The sequence below is a fragment of the Mollisia scopiformis genome, assembly GCF_001500285.1.
Source record: "Mollisia scopiformis unplaced genomic scaffold LY89scaffold_35, whole genome shotgun sequence".
Classification (NCBI taxonomy): domain Eukaryota; kingdom Fungi; phylum Ascomycota; class Leotiomycetes; order Helotiales; family Mollisiaceae; genus Mollisia; species Mollisia scopiformis.
The window spans coordinates 300,141-325,646 of record NW_017263615.1 but is presented as its reverse complement, the minus strand read 5'-3'; the positions used below and the strand labels follow the sequence as shown (position 1 = coordinate 325,646).

The 25,506-nt window shown below is 47.2% G+C and overlaps 14 protein-coding genes across 14 annotated transcripts; 6 read left to right on the top strand and 8 right to left on the bottom strand.

Moving 5' to 3' along the window:
* Positions 1 to 410: 410 nt before the first annotated feature.
* Positions 411 to 2,346, top strand: LY89DRAFT_660072 (uncharacterized protein). The gene is made up of 3 exons (XM_018212539.1): positions 411 to 812; positions 970 to 1,653; positions 1,855 to 2,346. The coding sequence occupies exons 1-3, from the start codon at positions 576 to 578 to the stop codon at positions 1,924 to 1,926; spliced, it is 993 nt and encodes a 330-aa protein (XP_018062160.1). The 5' UTR covers positions 411 to 575; the 3' UTR covers positions 1,927 to 2,346.
* LY89DRAFT_352900 (uncharacterized protein) lies at positions 1,798 to 2,360 on the top strand. The gene has a single exon (XM_018206940.1). The coding sequence runs from the start codon at positions 1,957 to 1,959 to the stop codon at positions 2,317 to 2,319; it is 363 nt and encodes a 120-aa protein (XP_018062159.1). The 5' UTR covers positions 1,798 to 1,956; the 3' UTR covers positions 2,320 to 2,360.
* Positions 2,361 to 2,436: 76 nt separating this feature from the next.
* On the bottom strand, positions 2,437 to 3,232 carry LY89DRAFT_677584 (uncharacterized protein; the record flags this gene model as incomplete). Its single annotated transcript, XM_018213689.1, has 4 exons — positions 2,437 to 2,583; positions 2,658 to 2,841; positions 2,895 to 3,065; positions 3,141 to 3,232. 4 exons carry the CDS (start codon positions 3,230 to 3,232, stop codon positions 2,437 to 2,439), a joined length of 594 nt encoding a protein of 197 aa, XP_018062158.1.
* Positions 3,233 to 4,052: 820 nt separating this feature from the next.
* Positions 4,053 to 5,624, bottom strand: LY89DRAFT_789480 (uncharacterized protein; the record flags this gene model as incomplete). The annotated part of the gene is made up of 5 exons (XM_018223258.1): positions 4,053 to 4,274; positions 4,333 to 4,485; positions 4,540 to 5,105; positions 5,155 to 5,309; positions 5,449 to 5,624. The coding sequence occupies 5 exons, from the start codon at positions 5,622 to 5,624 to the stop codon at positions 4,053 to 4,055; spliced, it is 1,272 nt and encodes a 423-aa protein (XP_018062157.1).
* A 793-nt stretch (positions 5,625 to 6,417) lies between these two features.
* Positions 6,418 to 7,950, bottom strand: LY89DRAFT_630860 (S-adenosyl-L-methionine-dependent methyltransferase). Its single transcript, XM_018211250.1, has 4 exons — positions 7,164 to 7,950; positions 6,847 to 7,109; positions 6,635 to 6,791; positions 6,418 to 6,575 (listed from the first exon to the last, which is right to left on the bottom strand). Exons 1-4 carry the CDS (start codon positions 7,697 to 7,699, stop codon positions 6,545 to 6,547), a joined length of 987 nt encoding a protein of 328 aa, XP_018062156.1. The 5' UTR covers positions 7,700 to 7,950; the 3' UTR covers positions 6,418 to 6,544.
* A 401-nt stretch (positions 7,951 to 8,351) lies between these two features.
* Positions 8,352 to 10,074, bottom strand: LY89DRAFT_630856 (uncharacterized protein). Its single transcript, XM_018211249.1, has 3 exons — positions 9,590 to 10,074; positions 9,158 to 9,542; positions 8,352 to 9,105 (listed from the first exon to the last, which is right to left on the bottom strand). The coding sequence occupies exons 1-3, from the start codon at positions 9,761 to 9,763 to the stop codon at positions 8,555 to 8,557; spliced, it is 1,110 nt and encodes a 369-aa protein (XP_018062155.1). The 5' UTR covers positions 9,764 to 10,074; the 3' UTR covers positions 8,352 to 8,554.
* A 1,008-nt stretch (positions 10,075 to 11,082) lies between these two features.
* LY89DRAFT_352838 (phthalate transporter) lies at positions 11,083 to 13,465 on the bottom strand. Its single transcript, XM_018206939.1, has 5 exons — positions 13,009 to 13,465; positions 12,862 to 12,958; positions 12,680 to 12,810; positions 12,317 to 12,515; positions 11,083 to 12,206 (listed from the first exon to the last, which is right to left on the bottom strand). The coding sequence occupies exons 1-5, from the start codon at positions 13,342 to 13,344 to the stop codon at positions 11,200 to 11,202; spliced, it is 1,770 nt and encodes a 589-aa protein (XP_018062154.1). The 5' UTR covers positions 13,345 to 13,465; the 3' UTR covers positions 11,083 to 11,199.
* A 1,969-nt stretch (positions 13,466 to 15,434) lies between these two features.
* Positions 15,435 to 16,813, top strand: LY89DRAFT_677579 (cytochrome P450; the record flags this gene model as incomplete). Its single annotated transcript, XM_018213688.1, has 3 exons — positions 15,435 to 15,660; positions 15,718 to 16,264; positions 16,318 to 16,813. 3 exons carry the CDS (start codon positions 15,435 to 15,437, stop codon positions 16,811 to 16,813), a joined length of 1,269 nt encoding a protein of 422 aa, XP_018062153.1.
* A 484-nt stretch (positions 16,814 to 17,297) lies between these two features.
* On the top strand, positions 17,298 to 18,588 carry LY89DRAFT_352805 (S-adenosyl-L-methionine-dependent methyltransferase). The gene has a single exon (XM_018206938.1). The coding sequence runs from the start codon at positions 17,424 to 17,426 to the stop codon at positions 18,357 to 18,359; it is 936 nt and encodes a 311-aa protein (XP_018062152.1). The 5' UTR covers positions 17,298 to 17,423; the 3' UTR covers positions 18,360 to 18,588.
* A 227-nt stretch (positions 18,589 to 18,815) lies between these two features.
* On the bottom strand, positions 18,816 to 19,710 carry LY89DRAFT_677577 (uncharacterized protein; the record flags this gene model as incomplete). The annotated part of the gene is made up of 2 exons (XM_018213687.1): positions 18,816 to 19,369; positions 19,536 to 19,710. 2 exons carry the CDS (start codon positions 19,708 to 19,710, stop codon positions 18,816 to 18,818), a joined length of 729 nt encoding a protein of 242 aa, XP_018062151.1.
* A 1,390-nt stretch (positions 19,711 to 21,100) lies between these two features.
* Positions 21,101 to 21,794, bottom strand: LY89DRAFT_691500 (uncharacterized protein). Its single transcript, XM_018216340.1, has one exon. The coding sequence runs from the start codon at positions 21,640 to 21,642 to the stop codon at positions 21,208 to 21,210; it is 435 nt and encodes a 144-aa protein (XP_018062150.1). The 5' UTR covers positions 21,643 to 21,794; the 3' UTR covers positions 21,101 to 21,207.
* A 260-nt stretch (positions 21,795 to 22,054) lies between these two features.
* Positions 22,055 to 22,894, bottom strand: LY89DRAFT_691498 (uncharacterized protein). Its single transcript, XM_018216339.1, has one exon. It carries the CDS (start codon positions 22,829 to 22,831, stop codon positions 22,139 to 22,141), a length of 693 nt encoding a protein of 230 aa, XP_018062149.1. The 5' UTR covers positions 22,832 to 22,894; the 3' UTR covers positions 22,055 to 22,138.
* LY89DRAFT_352782 (uncharacterized protein) lies at positions 22,842 to 23,407 on the top strand. The gene has a single exon (XM_018206937.1). The coding sequence runs from the start codon at positions 23,018 to 23,020 to the stop codon at positions 23,303 to 23,305; it is 288 nt and encodes a 95-aa protein (XP_018062148.1). The 5' UTR covers positions 22,842 to 23,017; the 3' UTR covers positions 23,306 to 23,407.
* A 67-nt stretch (positions 23,408 to 23,474) lies between these two features.
* On the top strand, positions 23,475 to 25,462 carry LY89DRAFT_725539 (cytochrome P450). Its single transcript, XM_018218982.1, has 7 exons — positions 23,475 to 23,742; positions 23,798 to 23,952; positions 24,217 to 24,533; positions 24,589 to 24,794; positions 24,843 to 24,901; positions 24,952 to 25,118; positions 25,175 to 25,462. The coding sequence occupies exons 1-7, from the start codon at positions 23,520 to 23,522 to the stop codon at positions 25,338 to 25,340; spliced, it is 1,293 nt and encodes a 430-aa protein (XP_018062147.1). The 5' UTR covers positions 23,475 to 23,519; the 3' UTR covers positions 25,341 to 25,462.
* The last annotated feature ends 44 nt before the right edge of the window (positions 25,463 to 25,506 follow it).

Here is a 25,506-nt window from a genome sequence, read left to right as displayed (position 1 = left end):
TAATACAAGCTCCAATGTGAGTGAATACGGTCAGCACCTCATGTGTGATGTATCCAATTTTATAGGCATGACAATTGATGGGTTTTGTGAGAAATTTCAATGTATTTGAACAGACCCAGCAATCTATGAAAAGTTTCAGCTGAGCTTTGCAATCTGCGATTTCTTTGGTTGTGACCAAAGCTAGCTTTGAGATGAGGCTCGCAACAGGTGGAAAGCAGTGTAAAAGAAGTAGTTTTCATGAAACGGTGGCTAATGCTAATGTCTTGATTGTTAGCCTCGCATATGTAAAAATAATTCGTGTTACACTGTTCCCGCCCCAACCGGCATACTCCTTCCAGCGGGATGTCCAAGTGGAAGTTCATAAGAAGCAGAAGTCTTGCAGGCAGGCTGCCTGACTTCTCTAACATCCATGCTCTTATTGTGCAGCAATATTACTTAATGGACGCAAGACAGATGCTTACATTCGTATCATACATCAAATTATTATATCTCAGTCCATCTCAGGCTCTCTGGACTTCAAGCTACCTCTCGAACGAAGCCTGGGCCCAGAGCCTTGCTACGAGCAGCTTCCACCAATGAACAACACCACAATCTCCTTAGACCATATCGAGCAGCTTCAAGGATGGACAGCATCACCCAATGGCCGAGGAACAATTAACATCATCCAGAACAGTTTTCTGACCATCTCTCTATGCGCGTGGACCATGCTGTGCTTGAATGTGCCCCCGCTGGGTGCAAGTAGGACGGCGCAAGCCAGGCACAAGATCATGATCTTCTGCGAGGCTATTCTTGGACCAGAATTTATCTTTCAGGTAAGTCTCAAGTTCTGGGACGAAGAATTGCCGTTGCTTGGTGTGTTTTCTTCAGAACTGTACTTCAGATCTGGTGCTCTGATGCACCTTTGAGAAGTGACAGCTTTGGAAACAAAACCTGGAAGACGTCGACTGACTCAGGAGATCATGACAATAGACTGCTCTTGGCCAGTGGGCATCAGCTCGCCGCTCGGTAGCCAGTTTCACTGCCTCCGGTCTGCAGGGGTGGACAATGAAGCATGGCTTTTTCGCAGACATGGGCGGCTACGTCCTCGATCCTCCAGACTTTCCCCCTTTTCCGCTGAGCGCGAAGCAGGTTCATTACCTTGTCACGAACAACTACATCGACTATGCCCTTGTGGCCATCACATCCGATGCGATTGACGATAAGAACAAAAGCGATGGCATGGCACGCATCATCACAATGGTGCAAGTCCTGTGGTTTGTTCTCGACACGATTGCGCGGGCGGCGCAAGGCTTGGCTATATCTACACTCGAATTGAGCACCATCGCCTACGTCTGGTGCTCCATCGGCACTTGGTTCTTCTGGAGGAACAAGCCGCAAGACATCAATGTGCCAGTGATTGTGGTACCCAACCAAACCATGGCCGAGATTGTGAGGAACGCAGGGTCAGCAGCGGATGAAAAATATATATCCACGCCTCCAGATTTTGTGGGGCGTGAGCATCACCATTGGACCCTTTACTGGGCGCACTGGTTCAATATCTTGCATCATATGGGAATTGTGTTGCATACGAGGAAACGGCCAGTTGACAAGATCTCGGACGATCAGTTTCTGCCCCTATCCGTTGGTTCGAATGCAATTCTGATCTTTTTCCAAGCAAGTCCTTCTCTGATTTCTTATCGCCCTGCTCTTTTGGCCCCTCTTCCTTTTCTTGGCCTCATGTTGTAGCAACATGAACTCATAGACCTAGTATCTCTAAACATTTGATGCGTTTAGATATCAACTTCTCTTATGCAATACGGCTTTCAGTCCCGCTGTTGTCTCTACGTGAGAAACTTGAAACTAATTCTACTGAAGTTAGGATTCGCGGGAATACATATCGCTGGCTGGAACTTCCGGTTCCCAACACCGACAGAGAGACTTTTATAGCATATCTGCACCATCTACATCATCACCGCCATGACTTTATACTGGCTAATAGACATATACGCATTCGAGCTTCACCCTGTGTTGTGCAGGTGCTGGACGACCTGCTTCCGACGACATAAGCTAGCATCTGACAGCGACACCGCGGACGAGAAGCACCCATCGACACTTCATGTCAAAGCTCATGCCGTTGCTGAAAAGATCAGAAATAATTCTCCGCATAAGGATACAGATTTGTATACCCCGCTGAAAAGTCTAATGCCGATCACTTTTGTGGCGGCCGTTTACTGTCTCGCGAGAGGCTATGTGGTTATTGATGATCTTGTAAATTTAAGATTGCTACCGGCAAGTGCGTATGAATCCGTCAGATGGAGCCCTTTCATTCCTCACTTGTGAAGGAATGATATTTTCTTGATGCAAATGTAATTATTGTGTCCAAGATCTCTCTAGGCAATACTATGGTGACTTAAGTGACATTCCCCTCGAAAACCCATATTTTTTTGCCTTCATAAATCACCAAATCCGAGTCTCAACCGCGCACCAAACATCAATCCAATCCAGCACCTTTCGTGCACCTTGATACTCAAAGTTAACAATGCTCAATTCCTCTCCCTCTTCCTCTTCTATTCCTGTGCACCAAAACGTGATGTGAGACCGCATCTCTTCTAAAAAGTTGTAATATCTAAGATGTTAATCCAATCCTTTTACACCGACTGCTTCCAATAATAACGTACAGTCCGATCTGGATTGGTGTAATAGATCTCGGAGCGTATGATCTCGTTTCTATTGCTAGTGTAGACATGACCGATAATACCCTCGTGATACCAATCATCACGATCCCAGGGGCCATTGTGATATTTGACCGTGATGTGTTCTTCGGCGGTGTATCCTTCCCTTATAGTTGTGTGAAAGCCACAACTATGTTAAAAAATAATTAGCATATTTACTTGGCAAACAGTTTCTTGGCTTACATGATACCTGCCCACTCAAAGCCATGGACAATTGCTGCTGTTGCCACTATTCTGTTGGCGACCTGCTGCTCCTCGGGAGGTGGAAAAGCGCAACAGCCATCCCAGAAGACGGTGGTCATCTTGATATCTGGGTTGCGCTTTGCTATGGTAATAATTGGACTTGGTGATAAGCTGCTCCCTGGAAAGTCAAGGAAATTTGTATGAAAAGCTCCAAGGTGGCCGAGAAGGAAGATTCAGAATACTTACTCAGTATTTCTGATGTCGGTGGTAGTCGAATTGCGATTTGGGTCTTGACAGAGATTTTGTAGGAAAATCGAAGGCGTATGCAATTTGGACATTTTACTACAGTGCCTCGTAGACTAATACGGTACTTCAGATTGACACCTTTTCGATGCAGCTAGTGGACAATTGCGCCTCTGACGTACTTCTGAGATGGGATGTTGCGTGGACAAGTGCACACTAGCTGCAAGTCTGACTGGTTAAAATGATAACAGTACTTATAGCTTTAGAATTCAGACTTCATGATAGATATATGAAGCTATTGGAGAAGAAGTGTCCCCTACCTTATGCGCTCAAATGAGCAATGTCAAATACCAAAACGCGAAGAATACAAGTCTGAGAAGATAGCAACATGAGAGCCCAACTGGGTTTCTTGCTCATTTATAATGCTCGCAACATATATTTCGTTTTCTCTAATTGACATTTCGTCAGATGGTCCATTCCAAACGCCCGTCACAGGTTTTGAACAATATCGCATCACCTGGTAGTATACAATCTCGCATCCCATTGATGTTTAAAGCTAGCCTATGCCAATACAATCATGGCCTTTGGCTTATGATTTGCACGGGAGGATAGTCAGCTTCCATAAGATAAACACCGCCACCCCAATTACGCCGTGAGTGTGACCTCGTTTGAATGTCAGTGTAAGTGGATTCATATAGTGAAGAAATTGACTGCGAGAGACATCTGACCAAGCTCAGCTGATGAATATGTCTACCAACTTGATCTACTTGATTGTTGGATCAGAAGAGATGCATCATTTTTGTCAGCAGCAAAGTCGAGTCAGAGAGGCGATACGAAGTGTTAGGAGGAATGGCGACGCTATTCATTCGCAGTGAAAACAGAAAAACTGTCTCATATTTCGCTAACGAGATCAAATCAAACAGTCTTCAGAGCCTTCTTCCGAAACAATGGAAGAATGGTGGCCCTCTCCTTCTCTCCCCTCCCAACCTCCTGTCTACTTTTCCACGTCCAAGCGATCCAGCACAGTACCACCACAATTGTGAATGGGACAGCTACTGCGAAGTAGACCCACAAGGAAGTAACAACACTGGTCTCAGGACTAGCTCGCCAATCGAAGAAAGTCATACTGAAAAACGACTGTCAACCATGGTCAGTAGCTTTCTCGTCTCAGTCAGGAGCGCTTGGGTAGACTCACGCAAACGAAGGTGCCAGGAAGGAAGATTAGCGTCATAGCGGCTATTGTCTTCATGGAAGAACTATCTCTGAGTGCTGCTTCGGCAAGTTTCTGAGAGCTCGTCGCCAACTCGATCGTTGCCTTCGTGTCTCGTTGAGCGATGAGGTTGAAGATCTGGAGCGCTAGTCAGTTATCAATGAGTTTTCATTATTTTGGGCGCGGTGTTACTGTGGTGAATTGATTCGTAATCCGTCTAGGTAGGACGTTGAGATCATATTCGGAAGCGTCAAGTCGACTTTGCATGGCCAAGTCGTTCTTCAGCTTTTCGGAGTTTGTTGTTATGATTTCCCAGTTTCTGCTGAGTAGGGTCACTTTGATAAAGTCACGGATTGTGTCTGCCAGGTGACTTTCAAAGCGCCATCTTCTCTCTAGATCGACCAGGTTCTTGTTACACAAGTGCAATTTGAGGATAATATCATCGAAGTCCAGAGTTAACCGATCTGCACCTGACATCCTGCTCTCGATAGCTCCTACTTCCTTCATCAAGCTTTCGAGTTTAGAAGTAGTCATTAGAACATGATGCTTCAAAATTATTAACGGGATGATAGCCAACGGCATGTCTGAGTCTTTCCAGTCAAGCGGTATTACTTCTCCCTTTAGAGCCGTGGAGAATCTGGGAATCTCAACCCCCGAGCAAAAGAAGCAGCCATTGAATCTACTGAATTTGCTTTCATTACTTTTGATGGCGAGAGAAAAGAACGTATCATCGTCGACGGGAGTTTGGAGCAGAAACCCTGGTGGTGTAAATTAGATCTTTGCTCTGGTACGAAGAAAGCAGCTTACTGGCGGGCGCTTGCAAGTGACAGGCACTCCCACTTGTATTTCGTTGCACCTGAAGGTAGTGTTTATCCCGTAAGGTGCTTGCTCCTGCGAGCCGCAAGCTCCTTACAGAAAGGAGCTCAGCGAAGGATGTTGGAGGATGATCACATGGAATGATACTATACATTTATTAGTTTATCAATCAAGTACCAGTAGATTTCATTTCGAAAAAGGATCGTAGTCATTTTCGATAGAAAATTGATGCGTTGGCATGAGACTTTGAGTATTCGAGAACATAGCAAAGCGCCACCTACTTACAGCAATCTTAGAGAAACTTTTTCGGTCGGAGAGGCGATCTGGGCCCTGGGAAATTGCGAAAGTTCCGAAACAGAGGCGTTCAGGTTGGAAAAATAGCTGCTTGGCTTGCCCCATGGAATGTCAATGACATCTACATCGTCACTGCTCAGGTCGCTGGGTGTTATAATGTCTGCCATTCCTGGAGATGGACTCACATACAACGAGAATTCCAGAATGCAAGTAGAAAAGTGCGAGAATGCAAGATAACGTGTCATGACGCCTAGACGAGGTGATTGGCTAGATAATAGGGCGGAGCTGATGAGGCTGGTAGACGAGGCGCACTGGCTGACGAGGCTGGTGAATAATGCACCTGCTTCAAGGCTGCATGAGACTAAGACCTTGTTAGGTACCCTTATATGGCCGAATGAAATACTTAGCCTCGAAGATAGAACAGATGATGTCTATACAACCTCCTCATTGTCCATGATATTGAAGGCAAGTCAATCCTTACAGCGGCTCAGAATATCTGCACCATAAGTCGGCGTTGCATAGTACCTTTCCCGCCATTTATAATGCTTGACACCTGATTGACTTGGATCCGTATGAATTGCTTTCCAAGATATGATTCCTGAATAAGGGAGTGACCTCTCTAAGACAAAGCCCCCCTAACCTGTTACTAAAAGGAAGCATCGAATAAGGTATGAAGATTTAGGCGCTTTCTAATTTACGTGAAATACAGTGTCTATACCCCCCCCCCCCCCAACCTCGCTACCTCCTCTCATACATCGCAAAAGTCAAGGATTCAATTAAGTATAAAGTCCTACTTTTGAAATTATACATGGTCTCTTAATAGACTTCCTACGTCCATTTGCCTATGAAATGATATCCTGGAAAGCAATTAATACGGTATATTATTATTCTCGACTTTCTCCCCCAATGTTGCTAATTGGAGCATGTGAGCACTGAATGCAATCATGAGACACTTGAATTCGAGATAGAAGTCTATTTGTAATTGAGTCCATTCTCTCTATTCTCTCTGCTATAAAGAACTCTAAATGTTAGTTGTCTCGCAAAGCTTCTCCCCTACTGACATGAGTCTAGCAGCATTGATCCATTTTCAAGAGGGTTTCTGGGCATATACCACATGTCTTTGAAATCGTGTTAGTGAATGACAGGAGGAATAGAATATAATAAGAGACAAACATACACAGGCAAGTACGAATGTATCTTCGGATCATTCACTTCCTTCCTCACATCGACTAAGAACACCTCGACTTCTTCTTTGGTCCACCCAAACACTCTGGTAAAGAGCGCCATGCTAAAACCTTCAAGTGACGGCGATATATTCTCACGAGACCAGATACCTATACCTTTCGTCAATCCATGCTCAACAACACGTCTCTCAATGGGCAACCTTACCAATCTCTTTCATTTTCTTATTTTTCGGCCAGCGATTCATAGGCCAAACGAATTTCTGCTCCACGATATCCACGAAACCAGCCGTTTCAAGTTGCTGCTTGTAATCCTTTGCACTGTTGATCGGACGTCTAATCTTAGTCGTTCCTTCTAAAATGAGGTTCGCCCACTTCCTCAATGCTGAATCTTGAGTCATTGTCTCATCATCACACTCTACCGGGAAACACATGTCCGCCATCTCAATGAAACCACCAGGAGCGAGATGTCTGATTTTCGTCAACACTTGGAAAGCCAACCAAGAAGCAGAAAAGACGACTCACTCAAAAGCCTGCTCAAAAAACCTCGGCCAATCCGCAAAAGAACTCGTCATCATCCTCGCATAGATAAAATCAAACTTCTCCCTAAACGTCCACGGCTCCTCCAGATCATCCACCTGAAAACTAACATTCGGCGGCACGAACCCCGGTTGAATCGCACTAAGATCAATCCCCAAAACCTCACTCTCCTGATGCTCATCCGCGAAATCAATGGCCCAGATCCCCGTTCCGGTCCCCACATCCAGCACGCGATGGATCTGCTTCCCATTCTGGCCCACGGGACACAGATATAGACGTCCGGAGAACGTCAGCGAAAAGAGATGGTGCTGGAGATCCAGACGATCCCTTTCCGGCTCATCATTTGGCCCGAGATATTTCCCGTCCTTGTACGCGTGGTACGTGCGCCCGTTCTCCTCGCGGTACTTCAGGATACTGCTGCTGATCGAGACGGTGGAGAAGTGGTCGTCCTCGTCGCCGATCGCAGAGTCGTTCTCGTGCTCATCGGCTTCGACGGCTTGGTGAGCTGGTACATCGGCCATTTCAATCGAGTGCGAAACTGATGATGTCGAGGGGTTTGGACTGCATGAGGAAGAAGAAGACACGCGATAATATCATCTTATGCGGGTGTAACGGACGCATGTCCGGAAAAATGTCCAACCCCGCAGCAGCATGGATTGGAAGGATTTACATCAGCAGCAGTCAGACGGCCCGACAGCTCTTCCGGGAAAGTGACACGAAGCAAACATGTCGGTGTCGGGGTTGTAAGATATGTTGTTGTTTGCGCATTTTCTGGGACGCAAATTGATAGGATTTTATGGCGATGTTGTAAAGTTAACGTTGCGCTCCTCCCTAATTGGGTAACGCCAAGAGTGATCTTTGGGGTAGTGATCGCATTGTTCTGGGATGATTAAGGATCGACACTATAACAGGGTCTATAGTAGATGTCAACTCAGAGTAATGATTCATGATATCAGATCAAGATAAGAGGTACCGTGAGGTACCTAGGTAAGGCTAAGATCTCTTCTCGTCACGTGCTGTCCACGAGCATCTCATGTGATGGTCTACGAACCAACTGGGCACCATAGGAAGGCATTTCAAGAGCAAAATTAGGATACATGAATCTCATGCATTGTAAGTCTATATCCATTCCATTATCGAAAAGCGAATAGCGATTCAAAAGGATAGACCATACCGATCTCATACTATGCTATACTCAATGCCCCCTTATCACGCCAATAAACTCCATGCAAGCTCATGCTTATTTGCTATCCAAATGCTTTGCTCGATGACCTTTCATACTCCAATCACCACCCCTCAGATTCCACATAACCTAGAATGACAACTCTTCAAGAACGCTAATCCTATGCAGCTATATCTATAAACCCCAACCATAATCAAACATCCCAATCCCTACGACCAACTTCCCTCGTCTCAAAACTCATAATCGTACTTTTGCTGGTATCCGTGGTCGTCGTCGTCGTCGTCGTCCCACTCGCCCAGTCCCGACTCGTTGCAGAATTGACTGACCCAATATCGACATTCGCCCGAGTCCTATCAGCAGAGAATATTCGACGCACCTCGCTTGGAGAAAGACTTATGCTGATCTGCTTCAAAGAGAGGGCAAAGTCTGGGAAACGCTTCTTCAAGATTCCAATCTGATGAAGTACTTTCTCCATTTGAGCCTTGAGGCAAGGTAAGCAAGCTGCGATGATGCCAACCTGTTCCTCTAGCTTGCACCAGAGAGATAATTTTACTGTTGAGGACAGGAGATCACCCATGTTTGCTTGTTGTGATAGAGTCATCTTGTAAGCGGCGATGCCAGTTGCGATCAGTCCGGTTGCCATTAAACAGCTTATCAATATCTTCTCACGAAGAGTTCGTTGTAGCGTCCGTATAAGCTGGACTGGCATTATGGCCAAGATGAAATCGATTGTGATGATAATTGCTGTTTCCGTTAGCGGTTTTCAACAGAGCGCGAACACCCTCCCAGAACTTACGGTTAGCCACCCAACCATAATTGACTGTGTACTTATGAGGCCAGCATGTCAGTTCTGGCACTGGCTCCCACATTCCTCGTAGCGGGCGACAGTTGAAGAACAGCAGTATCAGCCATCCTATGGAAGTGAGGATCTGCACCCCAATAAGACTCCACAAAGACCACTTCCAAATGCGCTCCGCACCCCCAGTACACCTGCCTAGTCGAAGGAGAGAAACTGCGACCGATATCCTTACCAAGGCTGTCCCGAATATCCAAAATAGTTGTGCGACGAATAAACATCTAAAGGCTATGGTCTGGTTGTGTTGAGGAACATAGGACGAGAGGTGACCCCATCCGTTTGCTGCGCCGATGCAAGTCGCAACGTACTCGAAAACGGAGATGAACTGATAGACGATTAGCAAGATTCTGCCCAAGAAAGGAGGCGGATTACCGTTGCAATAGATATCAGGTAGTCATCTAGGTGTAGGTGGGGCGCAGGACGAAGACGGGTGACGATCCGAGCGACGCAAAGGCAGACACCAATCACTGCCAGTATCCCGCACGGTATCACGAACCCTGGCGCAAAATTGGTATCCGGAGGTAGACTACCAGAAGAATTGACCATCGTGGGGAACTTAAGACCAAAGTCGATCCAGGTTTATGTAGCGCAGACTAGGAGTGGTTTTCGGGGATCAAAACCAAGGCAATCCCTCGAACATCTGCCTACGACGGTGTCGGATTAGAGTGAGCTTTATTCGGAAGACGGCAGGACAGGCCGACTCATATAGCTTTGAAAAGCAGCCCCCGGCCCAGCTGATTCAGTTCCTGGAGGGAGATCTTCTGCAGCCGTACGCTTTCGGCTTGTGTGGTGGGATCGCCACTTCCCGAGAGACGTTTTGTCTTGGGCAGGTTCTAGGGATACCAATCGATTTCCATGGTGTTGTGGAGGTGGTTTGCCAAGAGTGTGATGAGGTCGAGGCCAAGGCGGTGGCTAGTCAATACGGATGGCTTCCCCGGGTCAATGCTCTGGTCGTTCCCGGTACGCCACGGAAGAGCGAATGTCACTTGGATAACCGCAACACTTGCAAGCAAGCCATCATTACTGAGATGTCTCTGTGAAGACGAAAGAAGTTGTCCAGAACCTGGAGATTGCATTGGTGGAATATGCTGAGACAAGGAAGGGAGGGAAAGAGGGAAGGGGATGCAGAAAGAAAAACAAAATTCAGCAGCGGGTCGGTCTTCCCGCCGCTTCTCACGACAGGGAACGTTCCCGGGGAACCTGGAAATAGATGGCTTATGTTCAGATCCAAGTTGGGAACGACGCAGCTTACATTGGCTGACAACTTTGTCTCAAGAACTGATGTCGAATACGCTACCAACGGAACATCTATGATGGCGTTGTATAAAACGGTTGCTATTCGAGGATCCGTCTCCACGGATTACAGATTCAGGGGTCGTCGGCAACTGAAACCCCACGATCCAATACCAAATCCAATATCCTGGGAGCTGGCTTCGGGGAGCTGAGCCGTGAGACGGCTAGCCGAGCATCACTAAGAATCGTTCGTTTTTATCGACAATTCCTATGCTTGGTAACCAACCATCATAAGCAGCAAACGAATCCCATATTCTGTCAGTGGGAAAATCCCGTGTGTAGCTTGCGGATGTGGTGCGGTCTACCAAATGAACTTAGAAGTTTAATATTTTGCATGCAAGAGATTCTCTAATAGCGTCAGCCACACCTCGTCTAGTGAGACATGATCTCGAAGTCGACGATCTGAAAGACCACCTCGAAAACATTTGTTATGAAGGACATATGCTGCATAGAAGGTTTTCTGAGTTTATGTGCAGCTTGTTGATTGTATGATGGGGGATGGTCAAGCCAGACAGATAATGTGCACAATACTTTGTTCTAAATCGTCAGAGCAGACGAAGAGAATGTAATGTATATTCCACACCAGAACACCCCGGCCTATCTATCTACAACACCACCATCAGTAGACTAAATTCGCAACACTCTTTATACACGCCCATCACTCAGCCCCATATTCCCCGCCAGAACCCTCAAGAAGCGAACCTAAAGTCCAACCTCTTGTTCCCCTTATCCGTCGTCGTCTCCAGGTAATGCACCCTCTCCTCCCTCGTCATCGAATTCCACGTCGCATCCCTCTGCCTGTTCCTCGTCTCGTAATAAACCTTAGCCAAGATGAACATAATAACATTCCACGCCACCAATCCTAACAATACTTTGTTGCCCTTATAGTATAACGGCTTGTCGGGTGTGCGATAAATTTGCGAGGAAATGACGGAGCCAGTTTGTACAGCCATGTTGTATAGCGAAGAAGCGACGGTTCGGGTGCGCACCGTACCGGCGTTGCGAGATGCCATTCCGACGAGAATGGCGTGCGCGTATGGATAACCGATGATGAGGGTGGTGATGGCCCATCTTGCCCAATTGTAATTGGGAAATTTGGGTGGGAGGACTTCGAGAGCGATGAGCAGAGGGAGAACCCAGATCTGGGAAATTAATCCGATGAGGAAACGTTGGTTGATTTTCTCCGAGACCCAGGTCCAGAACAGAAGTTGAAGGATGAAAAGAACGGACGCGGGGATGGTGAGCAGGTTGGTTTGGAAGGTGGTAAAGCCGAGGGCTTTGCATGTGAGGGTGATGTAGCTTGTTTCGGGCGTCATGGGAACCTGCCAAGTAAAGCCGATTAGATATATGGGCCACATGTCGTAGTCGGTCAGGGAATTCCAAAGGGCACGGAATGAGAGGCCTTGACGGTTGTGCATAGTGGCTTTTCCGGGGTCGTCGAGCAGGATGCGGGTCACAAGGATGTATTCTTCTCGTTCCGTGAACCAGCCTTTCTTGGGTCGGAGTTGGCCTTTGAAGAGGGAGTGTGAGTTTCGGCTTGTTTGGGTAGGTGAGGCCGGAAGGTAGAGCCAGGTGAGTATACCGATGGTGGCTGTTATTGATCCTTCAATGAGGAAAAGGTAACGCCACCCACCTTTGAAATAGTATTGGTGGCCCTGGAGATGGAGAATACCATAGGCGAGGAAAGCACCAACAACTAGAACGAGTCAATGCTAATTCATTAAAATGCAGTAAGAACTTGGGAGAAGTAATCCTTTCTCCAACACTCCAGTAAGGCGAGAGCAAGGAGAATCAAAATTTACTCACTGGAAGTGGCTTGGTACGCAGTCCAGAACCAAGACAAGCGCTTTGGTAATTCGGCATTCTTGTAATAGTATGAAAGGTACAAGATGACATCTGGGATGAATCCACCTTCAATCATGCCTAGTAGCCAGCGGCAGATATAGAAAGACGTCTTTCCACTGAGAGAACATTGACTCATCGCCACGATGCTCCAGGCTACCATCTGAGAACTGTTAGCACAATGGCGAGCTTTCCAGCATTCACGAAATTAGCAGAACTAGATCGGGAACCCTCCAAGTACGCAAATTCGTTCATGCAAATTCGAGCTGATAACACCAGTAGCGCCATAGGAGCTCCCAAACACACTGATACGAAGAAGAAACTGACCTGAATGGGAATCCAGACATCGGGTCCGAGCTTCTTGCTAATGAGTTGAGATGGCAATTCGGCGAACAAGAAAGAGCAGTAGAAAATAGTCATGCCGTTGTTGTAATCATTGGTTGACATCTTTAGATCCGCTGATCTCGATTAGTCCAATTCGAGCCATTCATGGGGAGGGCATTGTTTACTTAACATGGTGCCCGATATTGCTTGAGTGATATTTCCACGATCCAATTGAAGAGCAAAGAACATGATGCAGGCGGGAAGAGCGATACGCCAATCGAGCTGTGGTATTTGTTAGGTGGAGATAGATGGAGGTAAGGAACAAGACTCACAGTTTTCACCAACCTTTTCTCCTCTTCTGGAGTCCACTTGTAGGAGGGGTCGAACCGATGCGCGCCTTCATAGCCCTCAATGGGCTTGTAGATATCCTTCGCGGCATCCGTCTCGTAGACATGACGGCCCATGTCTTGCACAGCATCGAGGTTGGAATCAGAACTGGCTGCTGTCTGCGAATATCCAGCGTCGACAGGGACGAAACTGTAGTCCTTCCCACCAAACTTCCACCATGGTTTGGTCTTGAATGGGGTGGGTGCAGCAGCGACATCTTGAAAGCCCTTCTCCTCGAAGTCTTTCCGCTTTGCGGCGGCATAGGCGTCCTCCTTCGACATCTTCGTGGGAGAAAGTCAAATATGATTGATGTCCGGTGAGGACTCCCGTGGCAGTGGTACCTGGTATACTTATACACGAGTTCCAAAGAATTTCTACAGCTCCCCACACTACGGAAAAGCCACGGGAGAAATCTGGACCAGCCAACGTCAGCTCAAGTCCAAAAGGGCCGTACCGGAGGTGTTATCGCAGGGTCTGGTTCACCAGGTTCCTGATGCAGGATGGTTTTATCGATTCTGGATGCTCATGATCGTTCATGCGGCTTATTGCTCATTGAGGGGCAAAATGATGTGCTTTCGAAGACGTGGGTAGCCAGTGGGTCGGATCGTTCACGCGATTCGTTTCCATGTCGCTTGTAGGGAATTGTGCATCCGGACCCTGCCAAGTATGCAGATATACTTGCATACATCGCAAAGTTTCCTTCTAGAGTCGACTTTTGACAGAAAGACCCACGAGATGACGACCGATCGAAAACAATTTTGCAGTGACTTCGGGATCAATTGATGCAATTCATTCGAACGGACTCGATCCAAATGATGCCATTGTAGGAAAGAATGAGGATAAATATTGGGGCATCGGATTGGCCTATCAGCACTAGGATCCTAATCGGCCGCGTGCTTTGTGGCTAAAATGTCACAATACCGAAGCGACCTGACTCGGCAACACCACCGGGAGGGAAGTTGAGACCTCCTTCATCTGGTACCGTTTAGGTGGGTTTTTGGCGTGGAATAGATGATATATGGTAAGATTAAGACCAGCAGTCTGTTCTGGCTGCACTAGCAGAAACATGGCTGGACCTCACTGGGCTCGAGAAGGTCAGGATAACGAAGGACGGGTGAGTAGTTTTGGAAGTAGCAGTGTCTCATGGGTTCTAGAAGTGCTTCGATTGGATGTTTGGCGGTAAATTGGTGATCTTTTGCTTGTGGGAAGCAGCTCCGGGAGCCGTCCAGACTTTGGAATCCAGGGCTAGGACCACCAGCAGCAGGGCATGGGAGAATCGAAAGGAAAAACAAAACAAAAAGAGTACTGTAGAGAGGTTGCATCCTATATGTAGTTCCCGCATCTCAACAGATCCAAGGTCACGGGTCCTCCGTCAAAGTGTGGTCGATCCCGAGGCATTGGCTTGCAGGGTAATATACCATCATGGCTCCAGACTCTGGTGATAATGGACCCGTACCAACGGGGCGGGTTGACAGGCTCAATTAGACCCTGCTTGGAGGGAGATTGTCGAGTGCAGCGACTGCATCGAAGACAACTGCCTTCATGCAGAGAAGCTTGCTTGCAGCTTTTGTTGCACTTTTCGTTCAACAAGTGGACTTCTCGTACATCGATGTGTGTATTAGGTGACTGTTGATCAGGACCTGGCGGTTTTATAGGGAGATCAGAAATGGTTTCGTGGCATGCTACAATTCTTTTATTTTTGGGTGTGTAGGATGTCGTGGAAGAAAGGGATGAAGATGATTGTAGATGTCTTAAGAAGGAAAGCGCACGTTGCCGGCCTGAGTCACATAGCGTCCACGTGACTTGGGAATGCCCACCCTTGAGATCTTCAAGATCGACTTTGGTCGAACGAAAGAGATCGAGATCCTTGATAAAGCAGATAATAAACAGGTAATTGCTCACAGAGGACCTTTCAATGCAACCAGAAGAGAGTTCATCACCTGACGAGGACTTACTTAAGGTACCTACCTATATCCGAGACCCCTCACCTTGGATGGTAAACACCATCGAGAAAGGTTATTTCGACAAAATCTTTCGCGGCAGTTTGACAAATGCTCTACTCAACAAACTTGTGGCGTAACTCTTCTCCCACAGAAGATGATATCAAACAAGCATTCGCTACGAGGCAGTTTGCTTCCGTCTTATCCCCGGTCCACACGGAGCTGTACATCTCAAAGAAGAATGCACTCCGCGGTTCTCTGCAGATAGGGGGTTATGTTCTTCGCATCTATCCATGCATACCAAGGACAACAAACGGACAAGGTTTCGATTGGCTTTACTTATACCTTATCCCACGTGCTGGCGACAGCCAAAGTGTTTCTGAAAATGTTCGGGTTTTCATGTCTTTCATCTCGCCATTGGGCTGTTGGTCATGGAGCTCGCATCTTTGTACGACGTGGCTGTTTTCATCTCTAATTACTCGATTCCCGGCTTCACGGTATTGATCGCATATTGGATCCTTCGGCAATATTTGTCATACAGAAGATTGGCTCATCTTCCTGGTCCGACTTTTGCGGCGTGGTCGAATCTGTGGTTGGTCAGGACGATATGGAACCAACAAAGCCATTTAGATGTGTATGAGGTCTCCAAGAAATATGGTACGTACCTCGCTCGCGATTGTCGACTCCCAAGTCGCAATGAATAATTAAAATCAGGCCCTCTGGCTCGCATTGGACCCAACGATGTCATCACGACGGATGTCAGACTCATACACCGGCTCCAAGCTGTTCGATCGCCGTACACTCGTTCCAATTGGTATCGAGGATTCCGTCTCGCTCCTGGGATTGACAATGTACTTTCTTTCACGGACGATAATTTGCACACCAAGCGCCGAGCGCAGCTCTCTCCCAGCTTCTCACTCCAAAATCAAGAAGCGATAATTGATTCCCATGTAGCTAGGCTCGTCGGACTCATCCGGAAGAAGTATGTCTCGAACGAAAACGGGACAAAATTGATGGATTTTGCGCAGAAGGTTCAGTTTTTTGCCCTGGATATGGTGATGGACATTGCGACGGGAAGTCCATTCGATGATCTAGTTCATGACGAAGATAGGTATGAGTACTTGAAAAATACTGCAGATTCCTTGCCAACCATTGCAATGATCCAGTATCTGCCATGGGCGGGAAAGATCTTGCAGACTCGATGGATTGCACCATTGATATCCCCAAGTGCATCTGAATATGGAATCGGGAAGGTGGTTGAGTATGCTCGTTTCCACTCTGTCTATGTCATGACCACCTAATGAAAATGAACAGTATTGCTACCAGAATGGTGGATGTGAGGATAACCGATCAAAGCGAAACCCAAAAAGCGGACATGCTCTCAACCTTTCTTTCCAATGGTATCACACACCAAGAAGCAATCTACGAATCGATAGTCACAATCCTCGGCGGCTCAGACACAATGGCTATCGCTCTCCGTGCAACGATGTTATTCATCATGACGAATCCTCGAGTCTACATCAAACTCGTGTCGGAGATTCTCTCGCTTTCCTCCTCGCTTTCGCATGACACCATCCCTTCCGCTTCCCAAGTCCGCACCTTACCCTACCTTCAAGCAACAATCAAAGAATCGCTTCGTGTCTTTCCTCCAGGGACCGGACAGATGCCTAAAGTGACTCCGACGGGAGGCGAAACTATCAATGGAATATTCATTCCCGGCGCAACGAACATCGGAAGTAATCCGTGGTTCATCATGCGCTCCCAAGACAACTTTAGACCTGATGCGGAGATATTCAGACCAGAGCGATAAATTGATGTCACCGAACAAAAGAGGAAAGAAATGGAGTATGTTTAGGAACTAGTTTAGGGGTTCGGGAAGTATAAATGTCTAGGGCAGGAAATTGCTATGATGGAGTTGAGCAAGGTAATTTTTGAGGTAAGTGGGGTCCAGACATCCTGCCCTCCAGGCAATTTTTCCGAGGAAACTAATGTGTTACAGCTATTGAGATATTTTGAATGGGAGATCATTGATCCCACGAACCCATGGGAATGTCGCAGTGTGGGAATATGGATTCAGAAAGATATGAATGTCAGGGTGACTCAACGTTGATTTGAAGCGGCGCGGCGGTAGCGATATTTGCCGTTCCCGGCGAAGTGATTGCTGCATGTGGCATGCATTTCGCAGGCCGCGAGTTTCACGGACAAAACGGACCAATGAGTCACCGTATTATTACTCAGCATCGATCGTTAGGTATTTATCTTGTCCTCTATCTTCAGCCGTTTACCTCTTTACCTCAGTACCATACCAAGCTAGAGTAGAAATCGCCTAGACCTCGCTTGTTCTCATCAACTCTCCTTTTCCATCCTAGGATCGCGACTACATAACACCAACCACCATTTCAACCAATCAGATCTCCAACATGTCGAACACAACATCCGACTTCGTCCCAGCTCCCTCAGAGAAGACCTTCTCTTCCTACACCCCCGACCAAGGCGCCAAATACGCCCAAGCACGCCCAGGCTACTCCCCCTCCCTCTACGCCTCCATCATCGCCCACCACACCTCCACCGGCGGCAAACTAGACACCCTCGTCGACGTCGGTTGCGGTCCCGGCATGACAGCCCGAGCACTAGCCCCCAATTTCACCCACACAATCGGCCTCGACCCCTCCGAAGGCATGATCACCACGGCCCGTTCCCTAGACCCGAACATCCGCTTCGAGATCTCCACCGCCGAAGACCTAGGATGGCACCTGGATCCCAAGATCGAGGACGAGAGCGTGGATCTTATCACCGCATCTACAGCAGCGCACTGGTTCGACATGACCCGGTTCTGGCCCCGCGCAGCCCAGATCCTGAAGCCGGGTGGAACGGTGGCGCTTTGGGGGACGGGAGGTATTAATATGCACCCGTCGATGCCGAACGCGGTTGCTATCCAAGCTATGTTCGATGATTTCGAGGAGCGGGAATTGAAGCCGTTTTTCGAGCCGGGGAATTTGATCAGTAGGAACTTGTACAAGGATATGCCGCTACCCTGGACTTTGAGTCCGAAGGTGGAAGCGTTTGAGGAGAAGACGTTCTTTAGGAGGGAGTGGGGGTTGGATAATAGTGGGTTTTATGAGGCGGCGGTGATGGAGGTTGATTTGGATAGGATGGAGAAGGCGCAGGCGACGCTGAGTCCGGTGCATAGGTGGAGGGAGGCGAATCCGGAGAAGGTGGGGACGGAGGAAGATATTGTGAGGATCATGAGGAGGGGGGTGGAGAGGCTGTTGCATGAGGCGGGTGTGGAGAAGGGGAAGGAGGTGGTTAAGGGGAGCTTGAGTGGAGTTTTGATTATGGCGAAGAAGAAGGCTTGAGCCATTGCTTAGGGAGGACTGGGAGCCTTTTCATACTTAGTATTCTTTTTGTGTTGTTAAAATAAAAGAGTGTGTGTTGAAGTTGAATTCAAGAAAACTAGCACAAAAGGTGATTTGATGTGAGTCTCACCTCTTGAACTAGGTTAGAAGGGCCTTCTCAGGGTGCAAAATCTCTCGCAGTAGAACTATAGCGGAGCACGTCTTGATAAATTAACTGAGCGTCTATGTCTTTTTGGGCAAGACGTTACGCAGACTACGTAAGTATCTTTCTCGATTTACTCTTTTAAATTATTAGCATGGTTGGGGCTAATTGTCACTATCCTCTCGCAGCTTCACAACAAAATGCGTGTTTGCCAAAAATGTCTTCGGATCTCTTTACTACTTGACCATCCCTACACTCCCTCTAAGTCTCCTGGATTGAAATTAGGAAGATAAACCACGTCCTGAAGCGCGCACTTACTTCCATTCATCCAGCAAATTTCTCATTTCGCTGCTCATCCCAGTATAGCTCCAGCCAAAGCCAGCCACCATCTTATGTCGTGCTTCGCCTATAGCAATATCGCCGCCGTACTCTTGACATAAGCGTGCACCTTCGAGGTAATCATCAATAATTGCCACACCTAGACTCGTCGATGCATCGGCACCGGCATCAAGAAGAAGCTTTAAAGCAGAAGCATTCTTGTTCTTGATAGCGAATGAGTAGGCATCTCCAATCTGGGCACCATACTTCAGCAGAGTCTCAATTGCCGGTAAATTAGATCTGTCAACGGCGTAGCTCAGAGGAAATCTCGGGGTGACTTTCCATTGGACGAGCTCATTGAGACCGCCACATCCATCGTCGGCATTGACGTCGAGGTCGAATTTTTCGATTAGATGGGTGATCATGGCGCTTGCATTTTGAGAGCAAGCAGCATTATGAAGGGCATTGCTCCGAGAAGGTTTAGCACCACGGGCAACAAGTTGATCGAATAGTTCAATGTCGCCTATGCCCGCAGCCCTGTTGAGCATCCCTACAAGACCATAGCAACGCACAGTGTACCACGCTCAAGCTAACTCTATTCGATTAGCTGGTTGCAGGGTACAAGAATGGGCACGCTAGTACAGAGGAATGATGACACGTGAGCTCTCAAGGAGATTAGATGTGGAGCAGCTCCCTTCTCCCTAGAGTTCCTTCACCTTCACCTTCACCTTCTCTCTCTCCCTCTCCCTCTCTCTTCCAATCACGCCCATTAACCTGTGGGATAAGGCTGTACCAAAAGTAAACTTTGGGCACTGATTCTAATGCTTTTGAGTACACTTTTATGGTGTGGAAGCTCATCATATGGTTCATATACCGAGCTTTGGAGAACATCAAAATGCTGAGATTTTGAAGCTAACAAGGGGAAGAAACCAAGAGGTCTCAAGTCCTTGTCAAGTGCTGACACCAGATCCTGGCGAGTGGAGACTGACTTCCTGGTAAGTGCTCTAAGCCATGGTTAGGGGAGAAGACCATGAGACTGACCCCCTTACTAGCTCATCTACTTAGCTTACTTGGCGTCTGAGCCTCATTCTCAGCTTATTTAGCTTCCTTTTCCCTTGCACCAGCTCTCAGCAACCCTGCATTAAAGTGGAATTGTGAGAAACTCTCTTCATAATCCTTGTTTTTACCCCTACTCTCATACAAAAGTCTCTGGAATTTCTGAAGAAAAGTGCAGAAATAAGAGCTGGCGTGGTACAGTGTACCATGCGGCATGGTACAGTGTGCGTTGCTTAGGTTTTGTAGGGGCGCACTGCAACGGTACGATCATGATATGATTTCTCCCTCCCATACAGTGTGAAATCTTCGGAGCCGCCATTTATATCGATGCCTTGGTCCAGCAGCCAGTCAAGTATGTCTAGCCGGTCAAGAACCCAGCTAAGATACACGTTAGTAGAACTACTACTCTACTCTTTAGAGAAATGAGGCTCCTTACACCAAAAGATTTGCCTATCCAGATGTATAGTCCAAACCGTATTCAGCAAGAAGTTCGAGCATATCCACAGAACGACACTCCTTGGCGAGTATGGTCAAAGATACCAACTTCGGATCAGCTCCTTGCTGAAGCAGACTTTGCGTTCCTTCCACCCAACCCTTTTTGATACTCCGTTGTAACAGCGTCTTAATATTAGCATCACCAAGTTGCTCAAAGAATTCTTGGATGTAGTTGTTGAATTCATTCAAGTCTCCTGTTTCGCAGGCCGACAAGCATTTCTTCAGGGCGGCTTTGCGCGATTGCTGTATCCGCTCCCATTCAGCTGCCTAGTCAGGTGCCGCACGCATGATTGGATTCTGCCGGTGGTTCTTTGTGGTGGAAAAGTGATGAATAAGATGTTGATAAGCGCCGTTGTAAGAGTGCTTGCAAAGGAGCCTAGTCTGCCTAGCAGATGTCAGGTTCTAGGCAGGTAACCAGATATTAAGATCTGGGACAGGAAACCGGATCCTGCAGAACTCTGTTGAAGTTGGGGAGACGAAAGCCAAGAATAAAACTGGAAGTGACTAGGCTGGTGGACGTGGAGTTTTTGTATTGTCGGACAAAACTGCAAGAGAGGTGTGTTGGTGCCATCTCAGCCTCAAGGACCAGCATCCGCCAATTTCACAGCCATATCCTGCAATGCCGCTTTAATTGTGTCGCTTACTCAAGTAACTTCAAAACCGATGCTGGCCCACTACTTCATGCTAATCAGAAGATCAATGTCGAATGCCACTTGTGTGAAGATATTCTACGGTCTATTACTAGCATATCGAAGATACGGTAATATCTACCTAGAAGATCCCGATAAGCTCTCAGAGCTCTCCTCGTAATTCCCTGCAACCAAACACAACCTCAATCTATTCCTCCTCCTCAACTGCTTTCTGAGCAAAAGCCTCCTTGACAGCAGCAGCGTCACAATACAATAAGTACTCTTTAATCCTAGCATCCTCGTCGAACCTCACAACCTCACACTCCGCGAATCCATTGACCTCCTTCCCTAGAATCAACAGCTTATTACTCATCGCGTTCACGATGGTCCCATCTTCTCCTTCAACATGGGTTACTAACTTCCTTTCCACGATCTTCCAGTAGGTTTGCAGTGTTTGTAAGGTGGTGATGAGGGAGGCGTGGGAGGTGGATGGTCCTTGTGTCATTCCGTGGAGGTAAAAACTTCCGGTTGGGGCGAAGAAGGTCGTGATTTCGGTCAGTGTTCCGAGTGGTGTGGTTGGTGAGAGGGTGGACATGTGTTTCCAGAGCGTCTCGAGCGTATGATTGTTCTTTGATGCTGCCATGTTTGAAGGAGAGTGGGAAAGCCCAGGAATAGCGGAGTCAAATAGTGATTATATTTCCTTTAACAGTAAAGAGTAATGAGAGGTGTGAAAACGTGAAAGATTGCACATCGCAAGAAATCATTTTTCGAGGAAGAGAAGAGTCGATAGGTGAGTCTGTTAAATACCTTCTTCTCACGCTAGCGAAGAGTCGTTCCGAGAACTCTGGATCCCAATTGGATGGTGGGAGCCCCAGTTTGCTCGGCTCGCACATCCCATTTCAAAGTAACAGGCCGGCTCGCACTTCCACTTCTGTCAACTCTCAAGATTTGCTACCCTGCATACCACCGAACCAAATGTCGACGCGAAAACGCTCTCTTGGCGCATCCAACTCAAAGTCAAATTCAACGGCCACCCTGCGGCTTTTTCTCTTCTGGTTTCACCCTTCCCACTTCATCCTCTTCACTTATTTCTCTTGATCCTACCCCATCTTCCGATATCGCGATCCTGGAGTGATACCTCAACTGCCCTCCTCGTTGCGAGTTCGTCTATGATACTCAACATAACCCAAAAATCCGGTCACTATGAGACCTGCAAACAACCGCTGTCTCTCAGCTCCCTCTTCCTCTTTACCATCTGCAATATCAATTCCTGAGGCTCGGCATAACATCTGCCCCAATTTCTCATCAGCCGCAAATCTGATACCGTTGGGACGAAACTCATTCCACGCCCCCTTCAAATCGACTTCCAAGTGCAAACTCTGTGTCCCATTCCGAATCCGCTTCCGGAGCTCAAGAGGAAACATTCTCATTTCCGGATCCACTCCAGGGACACGCTGTAACCAGAACTCCCTTGCTGCCGCCATAAGTCGGTCTCCCGTTTTGTCTTTAGGGAGCTCGATGACCCGGATATTCGGGTTGGTGGCATTTACTTGCTTGATACTCGCTATTTGTTTAGATTTTTCCGTTGACGGTGCTTTAGCTGAAGGACCATTGTCTTTGAAATCTGAACGCTTAGTCCGCTCCACGCCAAGCGAGGCTTTTGCATCTTTCACGAAGATCAGTTTCTTTCCGATGCCGTCGTGCGTTCTGGAGACGGTTCGAGTTGTTTGCTGACCATTTGCTGGCGAATTTGTTTTGAGAAGAGTTTTCGGGCACGCTACTGGGCGTAATAGATTGGTTCGATAGAATCGTGAGACGATGTTAGCTGCCATTGCGGCTAGATGGTCTACAACAATGCCTCAAGCTATTCATATGATATGTTCAAGGGTTAAGAGTGCGCCCGGCTCTTGATTTCTGCGCCCGTCGTTGCATCGATTGTAGAAGGGTGTTGGAAGTCACCGACACTACGGTCGGAAATATTGACTTAAGAGCATCTCTAGTGCAATGATGTGGTATTGATGAGCATCATCTCGTCTAGAAGACGACACAAAGTGGACAGTATGGTGGCGTTTGGTGGGACTATCCCACTCTCGCTTGGCTTCTCATGTTACACCACTTGGTCCTTCCTCTCTCTGCTCCCACTTTTATCTGAATTTTACAGTCGAGAACAAACAGTTCACCGCTGCTCGTGTATCCTTAACTCGGGAAGAGAGCTATCACGTGATGAGCATCTCCGAATTTGGAAGATCCTCCTCGGTCTTCATTCTGCACAATCTGGCACGGTATACACTATAAATACGTCCTGAGAGCGCTATATGAGATATTCAGTAAAGAGGGCTCTATCACCAGCGTTCTCCGGTACTCGTACACGGCACCCAATTAAGCCCCATGCTTACTTCATGCTGACGGCATTAGCCAACATTTAAGATATTACATCTTGGATGATTTCATTCTGTTGCCTGGTATCCTCGTTCATTTTTCTCCTTTTTATAACCCAAAATCTAGAGGGGCAAACTCAAGATGGGTATTTACTTAACGCTAATTCTTTGCTTGGGACTGGCAGAAATTGTGCGACGATGCATTTCCAGCTTGATGTTGGCATTCACAGGGCCACTTTCAAAGATTCCAGGACCCTTCGTATCGAAGCTCACTCGATTTCCATGGGCGTTGGAGTCGATTCAAGGAAAGCATATGAATTTCACCCATCGATTGTTTCAGAGATATGGCGATATTGTTCGAGTTGGTAGGTGCTGCTTAAGGACTTGCACACAAATTGGGCTTCCCGTTAATTATTCAAGCACCTACCACGGTCTTGATTGCCGATAAGGCTGGTATCCAGAAGATTCTCGTTGAAGAAGATCTGGTGAAAGCACCGTTCTTTGACGCGCTGCGACTTCATCCGGGCAATCCGATGCTTGTCACGGAGAGGAATAAGGCATCACACAAGAGCACAGTAACTAGACCCCTTCCGAGTAGATCTTCCTCTCACGAAACAATCCTTAGAGACGACTGCTATCTGTCGGCTTCTCAGTGAGCTATCTAAACGGACTTGAATCGCTCATGCAAGAATGCATCGAAGAATTTGAGGGCTTCCTTGATTCTGAATGCCAGAATAATCCCGGGAGAGCAATCATTGATATGCAGGGCGTGTTGAGTAACTTGACATTTGTAGAGCTTGAATGATTGTCTCGAAGATCTCCAAAACTAACGAAAACAGGATGTCATGAGCGCCACATCGCTAGGTGGATCCTCGCATCTGGTCACATCTAATGATACGAAGCTCAAGAAAACATTTGTATCGATCTTGGTGAAAGCTGCCATCAACGGGCAGTTTCCTTACCTGAGATACATTCCGTTCTGGCCTCAACCGATATCAGCTGAGATGAACAGGCTACTGGAAAATGTTCTCAAGAAGCGAGATATTGCAGGTCAACCAGCCAAGAGGGATATTGTCCAGATTATTCTTGATGCGCACCAAACGGATCCTGTAGGTTTCCCAGAAATCCGCATGAGAGATGAGATTACCATGTTCATGTAAGACTCCTCCTATGCATTTTTGTATAATGTACAAAAGCTCACGAAGGTTCAGGGTAGCAGGGAGTGAGACAACCAGCGCATCAACTACCGCGATTCTATTGCATCTTGTCAACAATCCAGCGAAGCTCAAGCTGTTGGAAGAAGAGATTGAATCGAAATTTTCTGAAAATGATGAAATCACTTTTGCCAAGCTTCATGATTTGCCATACTTGAACGCCGTGATCTGGGAAGGCTTAAGACTGATGACGGCCCCTGCTGGTTCGTACGGGTCTGTTTGAGCCCACGGAATGCTGAAGATATAACTAGGTCTTTTGAGATACACAGAAAAGCCAACCATTATAAGCGGATACGAAATACCTTCCAATGTATGTATGGGCCGCTGAGCACCGTGTTTTTGGTACTAATCACCAAACAGACAATCGTTCAACCCTGGCCTATGGCACTGATGAAAGATCCTCGCATCTGGCCTGATGCAGATAGCTTCATACCGGAAAGATGGCTTGGGGTGTATAAAGGAGTCGAGGCTAATAGGAGTGACGTCCTTGCATTCTCTGCTGGGTCGAGAAACTGTATTGGATGGCAGTAAGTTTCTCTGTTCTACACCTCAATCAGCGACGAGCTAATTGATGATGCGACAGATTTGCAATGAGAGAAATGCGTCTCATTCTGGCAAGACTGGTTCGTAGGTATGAATTAAGTTTGGTGGAGGGACAATCGCATGAGAGGAGGTATCATTCTACTCCTTGGTTTGTGCAAGGGTTTTATAAAGTTGGAATCAAGCAGAGGCAGCCTAGCCATGCGTGACATACATTTAAAACATTCTTTGATTGTATTCGGAGTTATGAACTCAAACTGAACGATGATTCATGTAGCATTTCAGTAATATACTACAAGGCGTACGGAGGACCCGGTACAATATAATAGAGAACTAACGTACCCTGACATTCTCAGTCTATCGCATTCATGGCTT

What these genes read in the sequence shown, in the direction of transcription:
- LY89DRAFT_691498 (XM_018216339.1), bottom strand. Translation starts at nt 22,831, where the DNA reads ATGGCAGCTAACATCGTCTCACGATTCTATCGAACCAATCTATTACGC.
- LY89DRAFT_725539 (XM_018218982.1), top strand. Translation starts at nt 23,520, where the DNA reads ATGGGTATTTACTTAACGCTAATTCTTTGCTTGGGACTGGCAGAAATT. An exon ending in TGGCGATATTGTTCGAGTTG is followed by an intron (nt 23,743 to 23,797) that starts GTAGGTGCTGCT and finishes TAATTATTCAAG; the next exon opens with CACCTACCACGGTCTTGATT. An exon ending in ACTGATGACGGCCCCTGCTG is followed by an intron (nt 24,795 to 24,842) that starts GTTCGTACGGGT and finishes AGATATAACTAG; the next exon opens with GTCTTTTGAGATACACAGAA.
- LY89DRAFT_352838 (XM_018206939.1), bottom strand. Translation starts at nt 13,344, where the DNA reads ATGTCGAAGGAGGACGCCTATGCCGCCGCAAAGCGGAAAGACTTCGAG. An exon ending in AGAAAAGGTTGGTGAAAACT is followed by an intron (nt 12,959 to 13,008) that starts GTGAGTCTTGTT and finishes CAAATACCACAG; the next exon opens with CTCGATTGGCGTATCGCTCT. An exon ending in ATGTCTGGATTCCCATTCAG is followed by an intron (nt 12,516 to 12,679) that starts GTCAGTTTCTTC and finishes AACAGTTCTCAG; the next exon opens with ATGGTAGCCTGGAGCATCGT.
- LY89DRAFT_352900 (XM_018206940.1), top strand. Translation starts at nt 1,957, where the DNA reads ATGACTTTATACTGGCTAATAGACATATACGCATTCGAGCTTCACCCT.
- LY89DRAFT_352805 (XM_018206938.1), top strand. Translation starts at nt 17,424, where the DNA reads ATGTCGAACACAACATCCGACTTCGTCCCAGCTCCCTCAGAGAAGACC.
- LY89DRAFT_352782 (XM_018206937.1), top strand. Translation starts at nt 23,018, where the DNA reads ATGAGCATCATCTCGTCTAGAAGACGACACAAAGTGGACAGTATGGTG.
- LY89DRAFT_630856 (XM_018211249.1), bottom strand. Translation starts at nt 9,763, where the DNA reads ATGGTCAATTCTTCTGGTAGTCTACCTCCGGATACCAATTTTGCGCCA. An exon ending in ACCTGATATCTATTGCAACG is followed by an intron (nt 9,543 to 9,589) that starts GTAATCCGCCTC and finishes ATCGTCTATCAG; the next exon opens with TTCATCTCCGTTTTCGAGTA. An exon ending in TTATGGTTGGGTGGCTAACC is followed by an intron (nt 9,106 to 9,157) that starts GTAAGTTCTGGG and finishes TAACGGAAACAG; the next exon opens with CAATTATCATCACAATCGAT.
- LY89DRAFT_630860 (XM_018211250.1), bottom strand. Translation starts at nt 7,699, where the DNA reads ATGGCCGATGTACCAGCTCACCAAGCCGTCGAAGCCGATGAGCACGAG. An exon ending in TAAGAAAATGAAAGAGATTG is followed by an intron (nt 6,792 to 6,846) that starts GTAAGGTTGCCC and finishes CGAAAGGTATAG; the next exon opens with GTATCTGGTCTCGTGAGAAT. An exon ending in ATACATTCGTACTTGCCTGT is followed by an intron (nt 6,576 to 6,634) that starts GTATGTTTGTCT and finishes ACGATTTCAAAG; the next exon opens with ACATGTGGTATATGCCCAGA.
- LY89DRAFT_691500 (XM_018216340.1), bottom strand. Translation starts at nt 21,642, where the DNA reads ATGGCAGCATCAAAGAACAATCATACGCTCGAGACGCTCTGGAAACAC.
- LY89DRAFT_660072 (XM_018212539.1), top strand. Translation starts at nt 576, where the DNA reads ATGAACAACACCACAATCTCCTTAGACCATATCGAGCAGCTTCAAGGA. An exon ending in GACCAGAATTTATCTTTCAG is followed by an intron (nt 813 to 969) that starts GTAAGTCTCAAG and finishes TCATGACAATAG; the next exon opens with ACTGCTCTTGGCCAGTGGGC. An exon ending in CAATTCTGATCTTTTTCCAA is followed by an intron (nt 1,654 to 1,854) that starts GCAAGTCCTTCT and finishes ATTCTACTGAAG; the next exon opens with TTAGGATTCGCGGGAATACA.